The 21,253-nt window shown below is 37.0% G+C and overlaps 2 protein-coding genes across 3 annotated transcripts; one reads left to right on the top strand and one right to left on the bottom strand.

The window, feature by feature from the left end:
• LOC129264919 (mitochondrial genome maintenance exonuclease 1-like) lies at positions 1-11,194 on the bottom strand. Of its 2 annotated transcripts, none has more exons than XM_054902884.2 (7): positions 11,123-11,194; positions 5,543-6,120; positions 3,872-4,006; positions 3,190-3,282; positions 2,369-2,492; positions 1,526-1,658; positions 1-1,086 (listed from the first exon to the last, which is right to left on the bottom strand). In XM_054902884.2, the coding sequence occupies exons 2-7, from the start codon at positions 6,090-6,092 to the stop codon at positions 928-930; spliced, it is 1,194 nt and encodes a 397-aa protein (XP_054758859.2). In that variant the 5' UTR covers positions 6,093-6,120; positions 11,123-11,194; the 3' UTR covers positions 1-927. The 2 variants fall into 2 exon arrangements, with proteins under 2 accessions (XP_054758859.2, XP_063958053.1); XM_064101983.1 differs by lacking the exon at positions 11,123-11,194 and adding an exon at positions 8,422-8,483 and having other exon boundaries at positions 148-1,086.
• On the top strand, positions 10,548-16,932 carry LOC135154709 (uncharacterized). Its single transcript, XM_064101986.1, has 3 exons — positions 10,548-11,052; positions 14,534-14,612; positions 16,068-16,932. The coding sequence occupies exons 1-3, from the start codon at positions 11,008-11,010 to the stop codon at positions 16,241-16,243; spliced, it is 300 nt and encodes a 99-aa protein (XP_063958056.1). The 5' UTR covers positions 10,548-11,007; the 3' UTR covers positions 16,244-16,932.
• Positions 16,933-21,253: the final 4,321 nt, after the last annotated feature.

Genomic DNA, 21,253 nt, shown 5'->3' with positions numbered 1-21,253 from the left:
ATTATTAAAAAAATATTGGTGAAGGTTTGAGGAAAATCTGTTGAAGATTAAGTGATTAGGATTTCAAGTTTTGGATTTGTGATGTCATAAACAAACAGCTGCCCCATATGTTATGTAATATAAAATGCATGAATTTCATTTTCTAATGGTTCCTGATGACTTATTTTTCTTTTCTTTCATGATCTGGGGAGTGTTTCATCAACATTTTAGTCCGACAAGTTGTCAGATCTGACAAATTTCCTTGATTTTGATTGGCTGAGAAGCATTTTACTATGGCAAATGTCGGATGAAATGGGACTTGTCGGATAAAACGTCCGACAAGTCCTTTCATGAAACACTACCCAGGTGTGATTTTGTCTATTGATATACAAAAGGTACAGTAAAAACCATTTAAAATTTTCTGAGAAAATGACATTTCATTAATGTTTTACCATTCGCTATGTAGGAATGCTGCTCACATGTGACATCACAAATCAAATAATTGAAATTCTAATAACTTTTTAATTCTTTGATGGACCTTTCTCAAACCTTCGGCAATGTTTTTTTTTTTTTTTTTCTGCTATTTTTACAATAAACTTTTTGTCAGGGTGAACTTTGCCTAACATGATGGTATGGCACCTTGTCCAAGCATAATATATTTTATGTCACCAGGGTATTATAGCCACTTCAGTAATTAAACTTATACCTGCATGACATTATTATTACCCTTTATCCAATCTACATGTAAGCACCTAGTTAGAAGGCAGAAAGTCACATTATCTTTGATATGACATGCATGGTGGAGGATGGAACCTTCCCACAATCTCTGGATGAGCGCTCTACCCCTGAGTCACCATGCCCAGTTAATGATGATGTTCAAATAGAAGTCACCGTACCCAGTTAATGATGAATGTTCAAATAGAATTGCATTCCAATCAGAATACCAATCTAATGTTCGGCAGCTGTTTGTCTGCTTTCTATTTCCCTGTATTCCTGAAGTCTCCTCAACCATTTCTTCCAGTAAAGGTCACAGAGGTCAGAGGTCATGACATGGAGGTCGGCTGGAGAGCCATCTTTGTAGGTTATCACCAGAAGCGCTTGATTTATCTGTGCCATGAACAAACAAAACATTTGATTTGATTTCTGTCTTCTAACTAGTCAAATCTGAAAGGGAGGGTTCTGCTTTATTGTAAACTACATCCATACAAAAATACAATTGATAATGAATTCTTGAAGTAATAAACCCTGACAAAACACCTTTTGATGTACACAGTAAACTTTTTGGCTCACACTTATTAAGAGCAAATAAATGAAAGAAGATAAAGACAAAGTAAACAAAGGAAAAGTGCCAATTGCTTCTCTTGGAAAGTTGCTTGGTTAAAGTGTACATGCACTTTTTGTCAGCAAGACTCTTTCACTACAAAAAATAAGAGAGTGATAGAGACCATATGAATGTAAACCTCTAACACACATTCACTCACATTGGTGTACTCTGTTGTTTTTGTGATCTTTAGTAATCAGATATAGTTTTAAACATGGACAATACCTGAAACTGATGATGTGAGTCAAAGTTGAATGCTCCGAGGTAGGCTGCAACCTGTACGGGGCTATCAAAGCACTTGGCTAGACTCTTCTTAGGCTTCCTAGATGTCTTGAATTCGACAAGACAAGGCTTCCCTCTGAAAAAAAAAGAGAGAATGACTCGTATGCTTTTCACACTGCACTTTTTGTCCTAAATTGGTGGGGCTAAGGGGGGGTCTTAGCCCCACCAATTTCCCGGGGTTAAGCTTAGCCCACTTCGTTTTCACACTACGTTTTAGCAAAGTGGGCTAGCACGGTAAATAGTACGGTACTATCTGGCCCTGCAAAAAAGCAGGGTTAGCCGGCTTATTGTGGTGCTAGCACCACAATTGCGGTGCTAAGAGATGCAGTGTGAAACGTAACAGGGCTAAGCATAAGCCAATCACAGAAGTTGAAATTGCACGTTAATCGCGCTCTGTATGGTAAAATCATCAATATTTATGAGCTGTGTGATTGCCCGGGGTTAAGAAAGACAGTGTGAATCGAAAAAAATATAGCATGGGGTTAAGGATAGTCCGGGGTTAAGGATAGTATGGGCTTAAGGAAATGCAGTGTGAAAAGCATATTAGTAAACTAGCAGAAACTGGGTAGAGTGTTGAGTCAAATAAAAGTACAATTCTCTCTACCAAAGAGAAAATATTGGCTATGCAAGGCCCGTTGCACCAAAAAAAAACCTCCATTGATGATAGGATTCTTGCAATGGCACAGTGTAATACCACAGTGGGTGGCAAATACACGACTCTGATAGAAGAGAGTCGGTACCACTACCCCATGACACTCAAAGTGGTCCCCTACAAACATATCTCACCTGTACTCTGTGATGCAGTCAGCGTAACCGTGGTAACCAAGATACGGGTGCTTGGTGTGACATTCTATGATGGGAGAGTCTGAGACAAGCTCTGGAAGTCGCTCCTTGATGCTATTCCAGAAGCCTAGGTAGCATATTGGAGAAATGAGGAAGATGGAGATGTCGAGGATGCAGGGAAAAGAGGAAAAAATGGGCAGGGAGGGGGAAGGGAACAAAAGAAAAAAATCAAATGAATAATTTTTTTACAAAAATCCAGTAGACATGCTTTTTGGTGAATCAAAAAGCTTGAAATCTACAAGAATGTAGGCTAATAATATAAAATCACAAACTTAAATTACAAAGAGAAAATATTCTTTTAATCTGGAGTTATTTTTAAAACATCAGTATGAATCAGAGTACCAAAGTGTGAAGTCATCGATGTATTATTGGCTTGGTTCTAACGGTTATGAACAAGGCCAATAATATATTGACTTTCATGGGGCTAATTATGTCTTTATGAGGTCATATCTGAAATTTAAAAAAAATTGTGACGTCATCACTTCAGTCCTCTATTTGATTTTGAGTTTATATTGGGTAACAATCAAATTTTTTAATTTGAGGATCTTGTAACAAACAATCTTATCTAGAATCTTACATGAAAATTGCTAATAATTTTCCTTGAATTCTAAAACCCTGTTATCATTTTCATAGTATTATTGCACTTCCACTACTTTAAACACTTTCACTAGACTGTTGTGGAATTCTGAGATTAAAAAAAATATTCTTGAGTTGTATGATATATCATACTATGGTGAAATATGCAAGCCAATAAAAACACTCACCTTCAATATTCTTGTCAATGGCTACCTTTTCAGGATTGTTGAGTATGACATGTCCAATGTTTGCATGGAGTTGATGTCCCTCACTGAACATCTCTGTCAGATACAAAAGATCATAAATAATTCAAACGTAAAAAAACAAACCGGTTCCATTTTTCATGTTATGTTATGTCACAATTTCAATAAATTAATCTAAGAATATAGGGAACCAAGTAGCGTACGTTCGTATGTGATATATCTTTCGCACCAATTATATAGCAAACATCTTGCTGTTAACAAATACCCGAGGCCTGATTACAGATATGGGGACCATTTGTCAGCACTGAAGATCTCAGTGAGATCTTTGCTTTTGATTAACTGAGAATTGGTCACTAACTGTTACTACAAGTGGAAAAAAAACAGATTTAGAATAATGAAAACTTGTCATTGCTAGCCTTTTGAAACATGCTCTAGTTGCCCACTAGTATGTTTAATATGAAAGTTCATATGAATTCTGAGTTGCTGCCCTATATCTTTGATATCATATGTGAGATTTTTGTCCAGTCGTCACTGATATATTAATCTTTCTGCTTAAATTTGAAAATAATACAAATTGAGATCAATCTTAAGGGAAAAGGATGGGATAGGATGGAGTGAAGCAGGGCCACTACCAGAAGAAGAACATAAACTCATTGCCAATTTTTACCTTTCTTATACTTCAGAAAAGCAGGTAATCCCATCTTTTTTATCATGAATCTTTCCCACCTTAGAAGAGCTACTGCACTGTCAGGAGACATCGTCTTTTGCAGTATACCAGTCACAGAGGGATACTTGGTTTTATCTAAAGACAAAATGAAGACATTAGATTTATTTCTTTATGATCATTTATAAAAAAAAAACTTAAATTAAAGGTACCTATCAGTCAGTCCGCAAGCCCTGAAAAAGTAGCTTCTTTTATCCAAGTGATATTCATGACTAGAGGGTTTTTGCATAGTTAATGAGCTTGGTGCGAACCAAAACACCTCTTTTTATTAGGCCATTGCTGCTCTAAATTTCATGTTTTTTGTATCTTTGTAAAGAAGAAGAATCATTCTTTCAGGTCATGTGTTTGGATTTTTAAAAGAATGTTGTAATATAGGAAAAACTTTTGATCTAAAACATGAAACAAAATATTTTTTTTCATGCAAAAAAAGTTGTTGTTTTCACACTAAATTTCTGTTTTGGCACAAATGATTTTTAGATCATGATAAAGCTGAAGATCTAAGCTTTAATATGATATAATTTTTATAAGAAGATGTATTTTAGATGGGTCAGCAGCCAGCTTTTCATAGGCCAAGTACATTTTGCAGCTCAAAAACAAGAATACTGCGCTCTGATTGGTCATAGAGACCACACACCCACGCAAATTCCAATGTTCCCACACTGGGCCTCTGCAAGGTCACACTCACCATCATGTGGTAATCTCTTCAAATTACCTGCGTCTGTTTGTTTTGAAAACAGTATTCAGCCAATCAGAACTCTGGATTTTATGTTACTCAGAAATTTCAGAAATCTCGTCTTGCATCTTGATGGAAAAAGCTGGCTGCTGACCCATCTAAAAGATGCCACATATCAAGAGTGACATTGTAAGAAAGTAGAGTTTGAGCTTTCTGATGATATAAATAATGTTGGTGCCTAAAACACAAAATGTTGCACAATTTGCAAGTGAAAACAGAGGAAGAAAATTCTGGTTGATGCATCTTTTCAGGTAAAAAATTCACTTATTTATCAAAATATTTCATTCAAAAGAAATGACCAATATAAAAGAGTAACATTTACTCTTGCCCATGGTACAAAAATAATCAATATTACTCAAGGAGAAAGTGGTTAAATTCTTTGAGAAAGAAAGTCTCACAATTCACGAGATTTTGCAGGGACATGAATTCAGCCACGAGGGGACTTGGATAAATCTTGCTCATTTGCTCATTAACACAGGGGCTTGCGGACCGACTGCTATATGATGAAAAATCTGATGTGGAACATTCAAAATGGCAGGTATGACCTTGTCATTAAACTAAACTTACAATAGAATAAATGACAACTACTGTATAGCCAAATCTTAAGTGATGGCAATTTTCATTTTTTGGTTATGAAACATTCCTAGCATTTAATATTTCATAACCCTCCTTCTCCCAAGATTTGTAAAAGCCTCGCATTATCACTGTTTATTTAAGGGTATGTGCGAGTATGTGTCAATGGGGGGGGGGGAATGAGGTCTTCTGTGCACCGTTTTATTTGACTAATTCAAAGTTCTGAAGAAGTTTTCTAAAATCTTTATATTCCAAAATAGATTTTAGAGAATTTTGACTTCAGTGACCTGATGGATATGGGGTTTTACCTTCTCTCCTGTCCTTCCTCTCTCCATCTGACCATCCTTCTCTACTTGTATTCACCAGTCGCCATGGAAACATTAGCATCTTTCCTGAGTGGCTGATAAATATCTCATCCTCATCATCCACCTCATCATTGTTCTTTGGTCCCATATCTTCTTCTTTGATAGATTCAGCTACCAAGGCATCAAGATTATCTCTAAAATCTCCCTTTTCTTTAGACTCTCTGATTATCTTATCCCTTGAAGATGTCCTACACTCGGGAATGAAGCGAAAGTGATGACGTTTACAAGTCTGGATGTTCCTTGTAAAAGACACACATCGTGGTGTGTTGGAATATGAAATTCCTTCTGAAGTAGAATTAATCCTGCCTGGATTCCTACACAATGTAATTTGGTCACAACTAAAAACATGTTCATGATGAGATCGATGCCAAAAGTTGCTTGCAAAGTTTCTCAAAATAATTCTGGAAAGCCTTGGCCAAGGGAAGTGTCTGGGTGCATTCTCTTTACACAATCGTGGTAAATATTTCACTGATGTTGGAAGTATAGGCATCATTTCAAAGGACGTTGTCTCTGGCTACAAACTGCACAAAGAAAAAAAATAGGAAAGAATGGGGATTCATCGCCAGGTATTAATCATATTTTGTTATGGCTTTTTATCATACATCATAGGTTGTGACTAGTATGGCCTGATGTCATGCACCTGGCCACTGAGAATTATCTATTGCTAATGGGGTGCTGTGACGATACTCAACATGCACCCCAGTACAAATAGAATAATCCTCCGTGGGCAGGGCCTAGTCTGCTGTGCAAACCCTTAACTCGAGTAAAGGGTCTGATTTGCAGCCTACTCATGCCTTGAACAGCAAGTTTTTTATGTGCTAGTCTTTGTGTGGAGGCATACTTGTTGATCAAAGTTCCAATAAGGGTCTGTGCCTGCAGACTAGACAGGGCCCTGCCTGATGACAAAAAAGTTTGCTAACTGTATCGGTAATTAATGCTAGGGGATTGCATTGCAAACACTTTTCATAAATTATTAAAATTTAAAAATAATAATGTAAAAGTTAAATTCCCTTATTAAATTAGGAAGGATGTTGAAAACTTCTAAGCATATGAAGCTTTTGACACGTATGATATGTGCACGTTTGGTAATATATGGCCCACTGGCGGATCCAGGGGGGGGGGGGCACAGCCGGCCCATGCTCCCCTTTTGAGAGGCACAATCAAAATTTGTAATGTAAAAATGCACTTAAAACACAAGTATGCCTCCCCCCCCCCACCCCCCCCCCCCCCCTTTGAAAGTGAAGACCTTTTTTTTTTTCTTGGGTAAAATTTTTTCCTTGGCCAGGGAAATGTGCCACCCCCCCCCCTTTTGGAAAATCCTGGATCCGCCCAGGCTGACAAGGCCAGTTGGTATTCACCATACCGTACTGAGACACTGGAATGAGCTGTCTAAATGTTATAAACATTGCTATCAATATTTATGATAATCTAGATAAAATGTCAGATGGTTAGACAAAACAAAATAGAAAATATTTATCTGCAGTGTCTGGCTTCTAGCTGGAACTGGAAGCTGGTGTGGCTGATGATGTTGGCCTTTTAAGAACGACTGGTGATCATTTCTTGTGGTAAATGGTATGTACCAAAATGTTCATTGGCGATAGTTTAGCGTCGTTCTTAAAGTCGCCTTAACTTATGAACAGCTTTATGAAACGGCCCCCAAGGGAGCGTTTCATGAAAGGACTTGTCAGACGTTTTATCCGACAAGTTCTGTTTTATCCGACAATTACCATAGAAACTGTGCTTATGAGCCCAATCAAAATCAAGGAAAGTTATCAGATCTGACACCTTGTCGGACTAAAATGTAGATTAAATGCTCCCCATGGGCGGTATTCTGAGGTCATTTTATCTTTGAAATATTTTATCTCTTAAAATGAAATTGGTATTCTGAGATGACATTTCATCTCTCAGATAAAATTAAACATTATATCTTGCGTATCTATCGGATATGTGACAGAGCAATGCCTGCGTAGACTTACCAATCGTGTTTTTTACCATTGCAAAGTGGATGATGTGCTTGCGCCCATGTTACTTTGAAGAAAAAATAAAATAAACTTAGGGGCTATTTTATCTCTGTGACGTTGATTTCATCAATATAACAGTTAGGTGAATTAACTCCAAATGTTGACATGAAATGAAGAAAAATGATACTGAGAATAACGCCTTAACGTTATTCCTGTACAATCAAGAATTATTTCATAAGACTTTTCTTGACTATTATTACCTATACAAAGCACTTAAGGAGATAAATATAAGTCATATTTCGCTCGCTACTTTCAATCCGAGACCAACGAGGTAAACATTCATTGCCATGTTGCCCTCCCCGGGCTTTGCCAAAAGAAATCCTGTACAAAATAGAGGGCAATATTGGCTAAATTTCTGCTAGTGCGCTTGCGCATTAGGTGCCGATTTCGATCGCTAATTTCAGTATTTCAGAAATCTGGCTGGAACCAGTTTATGAACCCATGCATTGAAGATAATGCGCGGCGTGGCGCATGGCCAGTGCATACACAGACCTAAACCAAGCGCAAGATTTCTATGCATGCCTTGAATGTATGTGCGTGCCATGCATGATGCGCGTAGCCGTTGCAAGGTATTACGTCACAATTGCTTATTAAGGGTTACTTCGCCAAGGTCGTGAAGAACCTGAAATCAGAAGTAGTGATGAGCAAACAGGCATATTATTGTTCCAAATAGTAGCTTGAATTACACATTGTACAGTCTTAGGTAATAATAATAATATTGACTGGCTCTTCTTTCAGGAAACATCAAACATGGAGATAAAATTATTCACAGAATACCAATTCGGAGAGAGGGTATTTTACCATCCCATAGCCAGAGTATTAGAGATGAGATCGGCTAACACGAATAGTCGATCAATGTTGCATACTTTCTTTGCAGACTTTGGTTTTATCCCCAATCAATAATGCCTAGGGCTAGAGATCGATACATCTTCTTCTTTTTTAAATATTAGTAGAGGACATATGGAAGTCTGGACAAGCAGACTCTTCAAATAAATGGACTATGACTATGAATTAACCCAGGGAGCTCCGGCCCGCGAAGCAGGCCGTAGCCCAGGAGTTGTCCATGTAATACTATAGTCAAACATATACTCTCCAAAATGGGGTAGAATGGGGTCGGAATAGCACTTCAAATAAAAGGGGAAAAAATAAATTATGCACTTACCTCTAGTATTATGAGGATGAAGGTCTATCGTGACACAGCTATCCGGACATCGAGGCACAAACTGGACCCTCAAAAAAAGGAAAAGTTAGATGTCTATGTCCCGTTCGTTTTGGTATCGATCGCCCATTTTGTTTTTAATTTTGACAGAAGGAAAACGAACGAGACAGAACTTTTCCTTTTTTTGAGGGTCCAGTTTGTGCCTCGATGTAAGGATAGCTGTGTCAGCTAGGATAGACCTTCATCCATATAAATTATAATCGAGGTAAGTGCATAATCTATTTTTTCCCCTTTTATTTGAAGTGCTATTCCGACCCCATTTTGGAGAGCTAAATGTTTGACTAGTATTACACGGACGACTCCTGGGGCGGTATTCTGAGCATTGTCTTTTCTCCATATTTTATCTTTTCTCAGAGATATGACGAAATCGGTATTCTGGTGGATGTCATAACTTTTGTCACAAAAATTGTCATAACTTTTGTCTCTTCTCATTAGCGCGCACCAAAAATATGCAGATTTTAAATCCGCGTAATCCTTTTTTACAAGCAAGAGATATGACAAAAGTTATGACAGGGGGGTAGCAGTCATAAATTTTGTCATATACGCGGGGGGGGGGGGGGGGCACTCGACCAAAAAAGTGGTAGGGGTGTGCCGCGGGCGAGACAAAAAACGGGGGCCTAATTGGAGCGGGCTTATTGTAAAAAGGAGGGTCTTCGGTACGGGCTTCGGAACTACAAATGTTTGTGAAAACGGGGGTCCTTGGAACGGATCGCCAGCGTGTGAGTGCGTATGCAACCCTATGGAACGGGCATGCGTGCATGATGCAGCTATATAGCGCAGCCTCCGCCGGGTGCGCTCGCGCAGAGGCGATGGTCGGACAGCGCTCTGCCACCGCTTTTCACCAAAATTGCAGCTCCTTGTAGCAGATCAATGCTACCGGAACGGCGTAACAAAAAATATGCGAAGCTTTGGAGCGGATTTCTTTCTTCATAAGAAGAAAATGCTATGCTTTGGAGCGGCTTTATTTATTCTTTTTCTCAATAAGACAAAAATGCTATGCCTTGGAACGGAAATTTGAGTGTAAAAATGGGGGTCCCCTCCGCGGCACATACCCACTATGCATTATATACTGAGTGCCCCCCCCCCCCCCCCCCGGGGTCATATATCTTTTAGTACCAAATATCCCGATACCCTGCCGACTGAATGTCAAGCATATATTGATATTATTTAGATTAGATTGTGGTATTAGTTTCACTCATCATCCATTACAATTTTGAAAATTATATTCTCATGCTACAATTAGTTAGGCCCTACAGTCCAGATTAATTCCTACTTTTTTTTTCTGTTTTCCTTTTTTTTCTACTGGGCCTCTAAAATCCTTCACAGCGCTCCCCGTCTCTCTTTGTAATTCAGCGCATCAATATATGCGTAGTTGCCAGCAACTGTATTTGGGATACACCCTACCTGCCATGGGGGCCTTCCTATTATTGGCTAGAAGGGCTCCCACTGGGAACTAACGTTGATTTTGATTGGTTTGCTTCCGAAAAGATGGGCGGGAACTTAGACTCTTAAACTAAGAGATATGACACTGACATTGACAGGGAAAAGACAATGTTCAGAATACCGATTTGTGACAATCATCTGATCATAGTATACTCATCATACTCAGACATAGCGGTGTTACATCTCTGAGAGAAATTACAAAATTTATGACACTGACAGTGTTCCAGAATACCACCCCTGGGCTCTTCGGCCCGCAAAGCGGGCCGGAGCTCCCTGGGTTAGGCACAAATGAGCATCGCGCCAGCTGGCAGGGATCGGCTAGCTAGCTAGCAGCAGGTTTCTGCCCGGGCTGCCCTGGCGCGGCATGTTTAGCTGACCTGGGGAGTGTTTCATCAACATTTTCATCCGACAAGTTGTCAGATCTGACATCTTTCTCTGATGTTGATTGGCTGAGAGGTACTGTTACTATGGTAACTGTCGGATAAAATGGGACTTGTCGGATAAAACGTCCGACAAGTCCTTTCATGAAACGCACCCCCGGTGGTCGATGGTCGGCCCAGCCAAGCCTGCGCTGATAGAGCTAGCTACCAAGTACCGCTACGCACCGGGCGGGCCGACCAGGCAGGCCCGGTCGACCGCCGGCACCCCAGGCCCACCGTACCACTCCTAATACCCGTCGCAGCTCCAATTCAACGCTCTCCTTGGCAAATACACTGTCGAGAATCATGTCAGGTTCTTTCAGGCTGATTTCAAGATGCTGGCTGAAAATGGTAAGATCGGAAAGCTGGCATACAAACGGATAATTTTGAATATGTCTTTGGTTAGTTTCTTGAAACTTACATGACCACTGCAGTGACTGCACTGAGTCTGAGTCTTGAGCCTGAGGCCGAGATGACGCATTGATGCCTAAGCGAAGGTTAGCTGTTAATTTATTGCAGGTTCCACACGTCGAGAATGGTGTTGGTCAACTTCAACAATGAGCCCAACACGCACTGGAATTGGAACTTTGTCTTTGCCTTTTTGTTTGTCATTGACTTTAGTTTGACCTTTATTATGTTTACATTTAAAATTGTGGAAGTAGAAAAGATGCCTTAACAAATCGCAATTCCAAATACCTAGATCTAGGCCTAGTATAGTCACGTATTGTATTACCGGACACTATTGTGATTCCGGACGCGCATATAAATGCGTTCGAAAACAATTTCGTACCGTAAGACTTCCGCAATTCATTTTCACAGATCAATACATAGAACAAGATTGCAAAAACAAGGCGAAAAAATCAAATTTCTTCCTTATTTATCTCTAAAATGACAGAAAATGCTTAAAATATCATATAACATAGTTTTGCATTAACAATTGAATGAATTTATATATTTTCTAACGGAAATATGGGCCTGATTTGCCGAATTTCAATCTCGTCGGCTCCTTCGATCGAATGATGAGGTGAGGTGTATTGTGGGTGATCGTCGACGGCTAGTTCTCAAGGTACCGTGCGCGAGGTTTACCGTGAGTAGAGCCGTCGACGATCGGCTGCGCATCGATAGAACTTGATGAGCGTCACGATACGAACGAGCACTGGAAAGTGCCATGAAACATGCAGCTAACCAAAAAATAAAAAATAAATAAAGTTATCAAACACGAATTTATTACCAACATCTGCTCAAATTCGATATAAAAAAAGCAAACAAAAAGTTAGAATTTATTCATGAAATGATATAAGAAGAAATAAATCACAGAAATTTATTCTTACATCATTATAATCAAGGATATCTTTACCCGTCCGGCGCGCGTCCGGAATCATGATGTAATTTGTCGCGCACGAAAATAATTGTTTTTCGTGGAGGGGTATGCGGCAAGTGCGATGCAAAGAAAATGGTTGGTAAATATAAAATAATTTTTATCATATTAATAATTTTCATAATATTTGGAATAGCAAGTGCGAATTTTTCTTGATTGTATTTCCTCTAGTTGTCATTTTTACAGCACTGAAATAAAGGTGTCCGGCAATAGGATACACTGCCATATAATATATAATGATTTAGATCTACTAACTAATTTAACATTGAGAATATTAAAACCAAATGAAAAGGTGAAATCAGAAAATAATGATTAAGCGTGTATTTGTACTGTATGTAGTATACGTACCTCAGGCCAAGGCGATGGTTCATGCAGGCGCGTAGCCAGGGGGGGGCGGTGGGGGCGGTCGCCCCCCCAAAAACGTCCCCAAAAAGAAAAAAAAGAAGGGAAAAAAAGAGAGGAGAAAAGGAAAAGCGAAGGGAAGAAAGGGAAGAAAGGTAGCTTTGTGGGTTTTTCCTTTTATTCTTTTTTTTTTTTTTTCAAAAAGAGAAACTCCTTCACTCTTGCTCTAAATTTATATATATGAATTTTGCTTCCGCGCTGCGCGCGGATAAATGACAATATTGCAGTTCTCCTCTGTTTCCCCCACCCTTTCTCTAACCCTGTTTTTCCACCTCAGCTATACGTGTTTCTTGCCAGTTCAAGTTCAAATGTATACATGAGGGCATGGAATTAGAGTAAGGTTAGGCCGAAGTGTATGAAGTCTTTTTTTTTTCAAATTGATCGCGAAACTTCTGGTCGGGTTGACTCCAGGCGGGTCAAATCTTTATATCAATTTCTGCCGTCACCTCCACTAGGGCAACTTCTCCCGCTTTTCAACTCATTATTTAACAACCATAATTTTGGGGCAAACGGGTTTCTAATTCAAAAAAAAAAGAAGGTATAAAATTCGTGTCGTATCAAATAAAAAAGTACAATATTTGTTAAATAAAATTCAGTAAATTTCATGTCATTTCCCTGCCCTGTCCTATTTTGCGCCCTCAGTTTGAAATTTTGAATGACACTTAAGTTTCTTTATCGTTAAAAATGAAGCGCTTCAAGATTAGTCAAAGACATTATACATCATCCTTTTTATATAATTTTAATAAATCACAGAAGTTTCAACTTTTTTAGCGGTATTTTCCTTGTAATGAAGTTAAATAATCTTAGAAAATCAATTGAATTAGAACCGCTGGGTATAGAGATATCTGCATGTAATGAAACGTCCGACCTTTAAGATTTCAGAGTTTCATTGCTCTGCGCGGGGAAGAATATCTTCCTCCCGGCATATCTTCTCCTCTGTTTTGCGAGTTAAAGATATGCACTGTGGCTAAATTGTAATCAAATCTGATCTTTCCGAGGGAAGCATTCAATATGACTTAGAGAATACCATTATTTCGGGACCCTTTTCTTTGCCAAAAAATTATAAAATGCATGAGCTTCCGCGCTTCGAGCGGGGTAATTATTATTATAATTTCCTCCCTTTTTTATCCCTTTTTGTGCGTTCACAATCACTTTTGAAAACAAGATTCAAAATCACAATAGAGTGAACTGAATTGGAGCTGATACAGGCAGGGTTGGAAACAGGTACTAGAGACAAGATAGACGGCTCCTTTTCATTTTAATTTATGAAACACCGAAAGCTTCGCGTGGGAGGGGGAAACTCCCCCTCCCTGCACCCACCCCCTAGGGAGCGCGCTTCGCGCGCTCTGTAAGTGTTGGCACGCTTCGCGTGCACTTACCGCCCCCTCCAAATTGAAATCCTGGCTACGCGGTTGGGTTCATGTAGGATCCACTTCACTACTGCTACCCTCTGCTACACCTACCAGAACCATGATCAGGCAATAAAAACTCGCTCTCAAAAACCAGTGACAAACTTTGTCATTTTTTGGGTAAAAAAGGCACCACGTCTACACTAAATCATTAACTTTTAAGCGTACTCTACTACAGTGACTACTAACCATCGGACACAGACTCACTCCTTGCCCTTCCTTGTAAACGTCTCAAAATCTGTGATTTTAAGCCTGTTCGCAATTCCTCACATGTATTCACTGCCGAATCCAAAATGGTGAACGCCAATGAACTACAGCGGGGCCTGCATTATCATATTTGATCATAGACAACATAATGATAGAATGTGGGAAAGCCACAATGTAAAGACAGCATTTATTGACCTTTGACAAGTTGCTTAAGTAAATTCTCTAATCTATACTCGTGTGAAGCAGTACGTAACAATTGCACAATTAAAGCCTATCAAATGCAGTGAAGAACTGAAGAAGTATAGAATTTAGACCCCAAATATAGACTTAATGCAGGGTTTTAAAAGTCTAAAATAGAAAAGGATATCAAATTGAAAATTCAACCAAATCATTAGCCTTCAGTTTATGCAATTCTTTTTCTTATCGTTTCTTAAAGATGAAACCAGTTTCAGAGACCACATCACTGAGGTCTATTTCAGTAACTTCAACAATTTCAGCAGATAAGCCAGCTCAAGGTGAGTGTTCTTTGAGTTGACAGCAATCTTTCATATTTAGACCAATTGACCTTATTTCAGCAGCCACTTTAGTTTGGAGGCATCAATTTTCCAAATGTAGAAGAAAAGATTATTTAATGGGCTTTGCAAATGTGTCAGGTGCAATGCTATATCAGTTATGAAATGACTGGTTTTGATATCTCCATGGCATTTTCCAAATTCAGTTATTTATTTTTGTGATTATTTTTACCTCTGCTGCTGATAACATTTTGAATTTAGTACAGCTCATGAGTGCAGAATGTATTCTGGATGAAATGAAATGCTTCAAAGTACAGTTATTGTTATTGACACAAACCCTTTCCTTTCTGATATTTTGATTCATAAAAGAGAAAAGAGAGAATATATAAAACTGTTTATATCATTAAAAGAAATTTCAAAATTTAAATATTTATTTATATAGTTTTATTAACCTTATAATGTTACATCTCCTGTTGATAACATTCAATGTAGTATCACAGTAAACAATGGAGCAGAATGAATTTTATTCTTGATTAAAAGTGACAATGTGTTTTTATTTCCTTAAAATATTTTCTGATTTTTTTTTATTCAAATATTCTTTTTTATTGACAAATCTTATCCAGTGCTATTTCTGCATCTCCTGCTGATAACGTATGATTTAGTACCACCGTAAAAAATACAGCAGAGTGATTTTGATTCTAGATTAGAACAGTCAATATGTTCTTATTTCATTTTATTTTTTGTATTTATTTCTTATTCAAATGTAATTTTTTGATAGAAAAATCATATCTAGTACTTTTTCTACATCTACTGCTGATAACACTTGATGCAGTACCGCTATAATTGATTCTTGATTGAGAGTCAATGTGATTTTATTTCATATTATTTATTTAGTTCTTATTCAAATATTTTTTTATAGAAAAATCATATCCAGTACAATTTCTACATCTATTGCTGATAACATTGTAATACCAAAATTATTGATTTATTAAGAGTCAATGTGATTTTCTTTCATTTTATTCATTTTTTATTCACTTTTCATGAATTTCAACTTTCCAGATAAAACTGCTACAAAGAAAGCCATTCCTGCCATGCATGATATGTACAAAGAAAATCAAATTGAAAAGGCAATTTTTTTTTTTTTTCCTATCTTGAAGTAATTTTTGACAATTGCGTGTTAGAGAAATAATATGGGTGACATGACACATGCTCCTGCGACATTTGCTCCGGTATTAATATCTCAGAGGGCAAAGGGTTAAAGTTAGGATTGAAATAGAGATTTTGGTGAAGAACAATGTGAAGGATGAGGGTTTATTTAGTTTTGGGAGTTATGTTTTAGGTTTGGCTTAACGTGCTGATTTTCCATTGGAGCATTTGTTGCCAGAGCAAATGTCATGGAACCGAAATATGTGGCTTATATTATGGCAACATTTTATATCTTTCTTTATCACTTGTCAGGGTCCAAAACTGCAACACCCTCTAAGCCAGCTGCAGCATCCAAAGCCAGCACTGGAGGAGAGAGTTATCAGGTACCTGAATACTATCAATACAACGAGATGTCCTATTACCAAATGGAGTCTGATATGAGGAAGGGTAGACTACCACAACCCAATCCAGGACAACCAAATAATTAGGGACGAGGAAGGAAACCAGAGCGAGATTTATACTGGACTCTTGAAACAACTACAAGAAATAATTAGCATGTCATGCGATTATGTGATTCTTTGAGATGAATCTAGCTCTGTGATAAAGGCTAAGTTATTTAAAAGAAAATCTTGCACAGAAGAACCATAAATGAATGGTAAATGAAATAATATGCAGTTTTGCAGTTAAAAAAAAAACCAGTCAAATGTATTATTTTTATTATATTCTAAAGGGCGTAACACTTGCAATCAAGTTTTTATTTAAAATGTAAATCTGTGGGTGATCAATTAAAATGGGTAAATTTTAACTATATCAAATCAATAAATACGTTCTCTTATATGATTAATTAATCACATTTATTTAATATATGATTATTTACATATTTGCAACTTATTTCAACAAATGCAATCAATTTTAGGATCTAAATATAAGTTGCAATTTGATTGTTAATTACTTGCACTGTGAGCCCCATATTATTACTCAAAATAACCTTTAAATCACGAAAGAGCAAGTAGGCATTACCAGTCTTCTTCAGTGTGAATTAGTCTTAATTGGCAAAAGGAAAAATTGAACATGTAAATTGTATGATATATTCCAAAAAATATGTATTTCAAATTGTTCAAATGAGATGGTATGTGGAAGATGGATCATTAAATTTGAACTTATATTTCCATTTCAATTTAGTAAGTGTACATCGTTTGCATTTTCCATATTCTAAAAATGCATGATGATGATGTGAAGACTCAACTGTGAAGATGTTTTAATGTGACTCCATGTTTTTCCGACTCCTCTGACACTCCATTTCTGGCACCACAATTTTCCATTCACTTGTGTACATGCAGCATTTTCATTCTGTGATTGGCCTTTTTGCTAACTAGTGAATATTCATTTCTGTTCAATGCATTTTCATTAGGAAAGGCATGGTCAGATTTCGTTCCTGTATTTTTGTAATTGAATATTCAGTAGCCATTTAATGCTTTTATTAAGTTAACTTAGTGATAACGTACTCAAAATACAATAAAGTTTTGTTTTGATCTTATAAATGCTCTAAGCAACGAGACTGAACTAACCTTATGCTTCCAAATCCACGGGGAGGGCACTCAACTATATACTGTACACGCGCAGGTGACTTAAAAAAGGGTACTTTTTGCTGGTCATGGCACATCACGAGTGTGACGTGTTTAGGGTGTCAAAAAGGCCAGAATCAGGCGTAAAACTAATATTTTTTTACAGGTTATACTCGTTAAGGGAGCAAAATTATCCAAAAAAATGCATGTGAAAATGAAAAGGGTACCGGTATAGATAATTGACCAATGGATGAAACATGTTTAGGGTGGGTTTGTAAAACCTGTGGTTGCGCATGTGTTCAGCAAAATATTTGAGTGGCCCCCCTGGGACCAAATCACCTAATTATCAAGTTTATTTTGGACACTTATTTTTGTAGTAAATGCCCCCAAAAAACATGTCACAGATGCATATATTCGCAAAAAGTGCAAATTTGAACATGCTTGTTGAAAGTTGAATGATCCAAATAAGTCTCCATCTCAGATTTTTTTTCAAATGCGAATTGGACCAATTCTGCGAGTGATACAAAAAAAGGGCTCACTTTTGACTGATTGGGCTCAAATAAATTTCAGCACAGGAAAAGTTCCAAAAGGATTTGTGCTGAAACCAGTAACTTTGGCTAATAAAAAGGATTACATTTAATTTTGTTTATTTATAAGGAAAATATCATTGCAGCCAAAGGCTGATTTTGCAAAATATTTTACAAAGTAAAATACATACTGCAACTATCTGTATCATTAGAGAAAAGAAATCACAAGTGACCGAAACTCACAATTTCAAAGCATGTATTGCAGTGATTTTAATAAACATCAGAGCTGATGAAGCAAGTACAGTACTGAAAACAACATTTCATATTGCAGGTTAATATCATATGCAAACTGATATCCTAAAAATTCAGAATTTATTTGTATTTCTAATATATCAATGTTTTTGGTAACACGTTTCTTTGCTTCCCAATGCTTGCTTTAAGAGACATAAACACAATGTTAAGTTCCGTAATAATTGCACAGGTATCATGACAAGAAATACATGTAGTTGGAAGAAGAAATGCATGTTCTTTAACAGTATCACGCAACCGATCAATAAATACAACAAAGTATAAAAATAGATAGAAACACACTTTGTTAATCAATTATACATTTCTCCCAATTATATACAAATACGCATGAAAGATTACTTTTACTGACATTTTGTGAATCAAAATTATAACAAGTCAATTATATTAATTGTATAATAATCCTTAATACTACTACACTTACATATATGCAGGAATGGAATGAATGCTTAAGAGCACACCTAACACAATGACCTGCTGCTACCCAAGTTTTTGCAACCAAGTGCACAAGAAGTAGTGTATTTATATTACATGGTGCTAAATAATGCATATAATGAGCCAACTCTTATGTAAATTACGGTAACTAATTTTAATGATTTATTAGCCAAATCTTATCACAACTAATCACTCAGTGGGTGATGGACTTCATTCAATAATGACAGAAAAAAGGCAACAAGTACAGTTGTATGATCGGGGGGGGGGGGGGACCTAAAGGTACGCACTTTGTTCACAAACGATAAATACTATGCCAATTTTAATATCTTGAATAATCATCTTTAACAGATTTGTGGTAAATATTCTAAAGACACTTGCCCAAGAAGAAAATATTACAAAACTCACTAATACGAAAATCCCGCCGTGTTTCCCCAACACCTTTTGATTTTGCCGCCCGATTTAGAAGGGTCCTAAAGCTACGCACTTGATTTATCATGCAAAGAAATAGTATTTCCTGTGCCTGAATTTCTAAATACTGTTCATATTGTAGGAAAATATTAAATTAAAGTGAATACAACTCTGAAATTCCAAACAGTTGCTGGTTTTCTCTGCATTCAATGATTTATTGCAGCCTCTGGAGAAAAATTGAATAGGGATCGTTCGTCACTCTGTAGTCACAATTCCACACACAGAGCTAGAGTGGGCATTTATTTTGCCATTGAAATTGCATGCGCAATGGGAGTGGTGCGTAGCTTTATGACCCCGACCATACAAAAAAATTATGCTATTTTTAAAGTGCATTGAAGTTTTGGCTTATTTCTTCCAGACAATGCTGACTTGCATATTTTACTTAAGGACGTTCCACAGTTATGTTTGTGCGCATTACGATCTGCGCATAGTTTACACTCTGCGCGCTGACGTCACAATGGATGAACAGGTGATTAATTAGCTGCGGGTATGTGCTGATTTTTCTCATCTTCTGCACTTTAACTGCAGATCTGATGCGTTATTTCATGAAGCTAAAAAATGAAATTATTCCATGGACCATTCAAAAAAAGATTCTCTACAATTTCAAAATACTTTACTCTGCAGTGCTGCCAAGAATCACGAATATTACCCCGAGTTTGAATAAATGGTAGAGTGGTTTTGATTTTTTCTTCACATAGATACAAAGCATTCGGCGCATTTTTGGTGTTTTAAAAAGCACATTTGCTCTAATAAAAATACTGATAGTTAAAAAAAAAGCACATGAACCCCTATTTTTTAATGTTTGTTCCTCTTAGGTATACCTTCTTCTACAACTCTACAAATTTTGGTAAAAATGACATGGATTTTGAATAAAGTGCAGCATTTATTGTACTTTTGTAGTTTGTTACTGAAATTTCACATTTTTTAGATTGGGATTTTGTTATCTTTTACACCATTTTTAAGAACTGACAGTGCTGTTAAACTTAAAATTGCAAACAAATAGCACTATAAATATATTCTCCATTCTAACGATACAATTATCAACTCTCTTGCGAAATTTGATGACTTTTTCATGTATTTTGACTGAGTAATACAGGTTTAAACTCATTGTAGTAATCTTGGGCGGTCTAAAAATGCAAAATTCTTTTGAATGCGCAATTCTTAAGAAGATCAATTTGGGTGAACTTTGAAGTTCTATAGCAAAAAATCAAGCACATGGACCTATGTTAATTTTTGCATATTTCGAATATTAAGGTTCTAAAGTATCTATGTGCAAAGTTTGGTGAAAATGACATGGATTTCACCTTAACTGTGGAACGTCCTTAAATGCATACTATTCTCATAAACATAAAAATTGCATATTAATCTAAGAATCCCCACAATTCTGCAAATCGAGTTGAAGTAAGTCTCCCAAACCACAGTTTATTTTGTGTAGTGAAAGAAGAGTTCTAAATCACCTTTCACGCTGCACTGTTTGGCATAGACATGGTAAAATAATGTATCCACAAATCTAAGAAATAAGAAATAGCTGTCTGGTTCTGATAAGTCCATGTATAATGAAATGTACACTTTTTACTCTATACTTTTATAATGACAAGTGTGAAGTAAGTGCTAAGAAGTCACTAAAAGTGCATGACAATATAGGGCACCAGTCTGGTTTCAAAGAGCTTCAGTAGCATCAGCTGCACGGATCACAACACAGGCATTGGGTGACTTCGGGGATGGTGTTAATGTTAGTGTTGAGAATGTGCAATGGGCTGGTAAGCCTAACTTTAACACCAAATGCAGGTGTACTAAATTGAAAGCTTTTCACTGGGTGACATATCCCAGCTATAACCATGCTTTTCATTCTGACTTACGGTACACTGAATATGGGTTTTACAAAACGATGACAGACTATTGATAGCACAACAGTATTGTGGAAAGCACCCATCTCAATTCAAGTATATTGTGTGGTGGCTGGTGCTAGGTTTGACCCAGCACCAACACAAGCTTTCAACACTGAACCTGAAATCACCCATTTTTATGAAAGACATCTATAAACATCAGGCTGATTTTTTTTTTCTTCTAGAATTACACACCAACATGTTTCACATAATTCATAAATTGTGCTTTGAAACTAACAATTACATTACAAATTTATAATAATTAAATTGTTATTACAAAATAAAGTAAAAGAGAAATGGGATACATTATA

The sequence above is a fragment of the Lytechinus pictus genome, chromosome 7 (assembly GCF_037042905.1).
Source record: "Lytechinus pictus isolate F3 Inbred chromosome 7, Lp3.0, whole genome shotgun sequence".
NCBI lineage: Eukaryota > Metazoa > Echinodermata > Echinoidea > Temnopleuroida > Toxopneustidae > Lytechinus > Lytechinus pictus.
The sequence above is the reverse complement of the archived record's forward strand: the minus strand, read 5'-3'. Positions and strand labels throughout refer to the sequence as shown.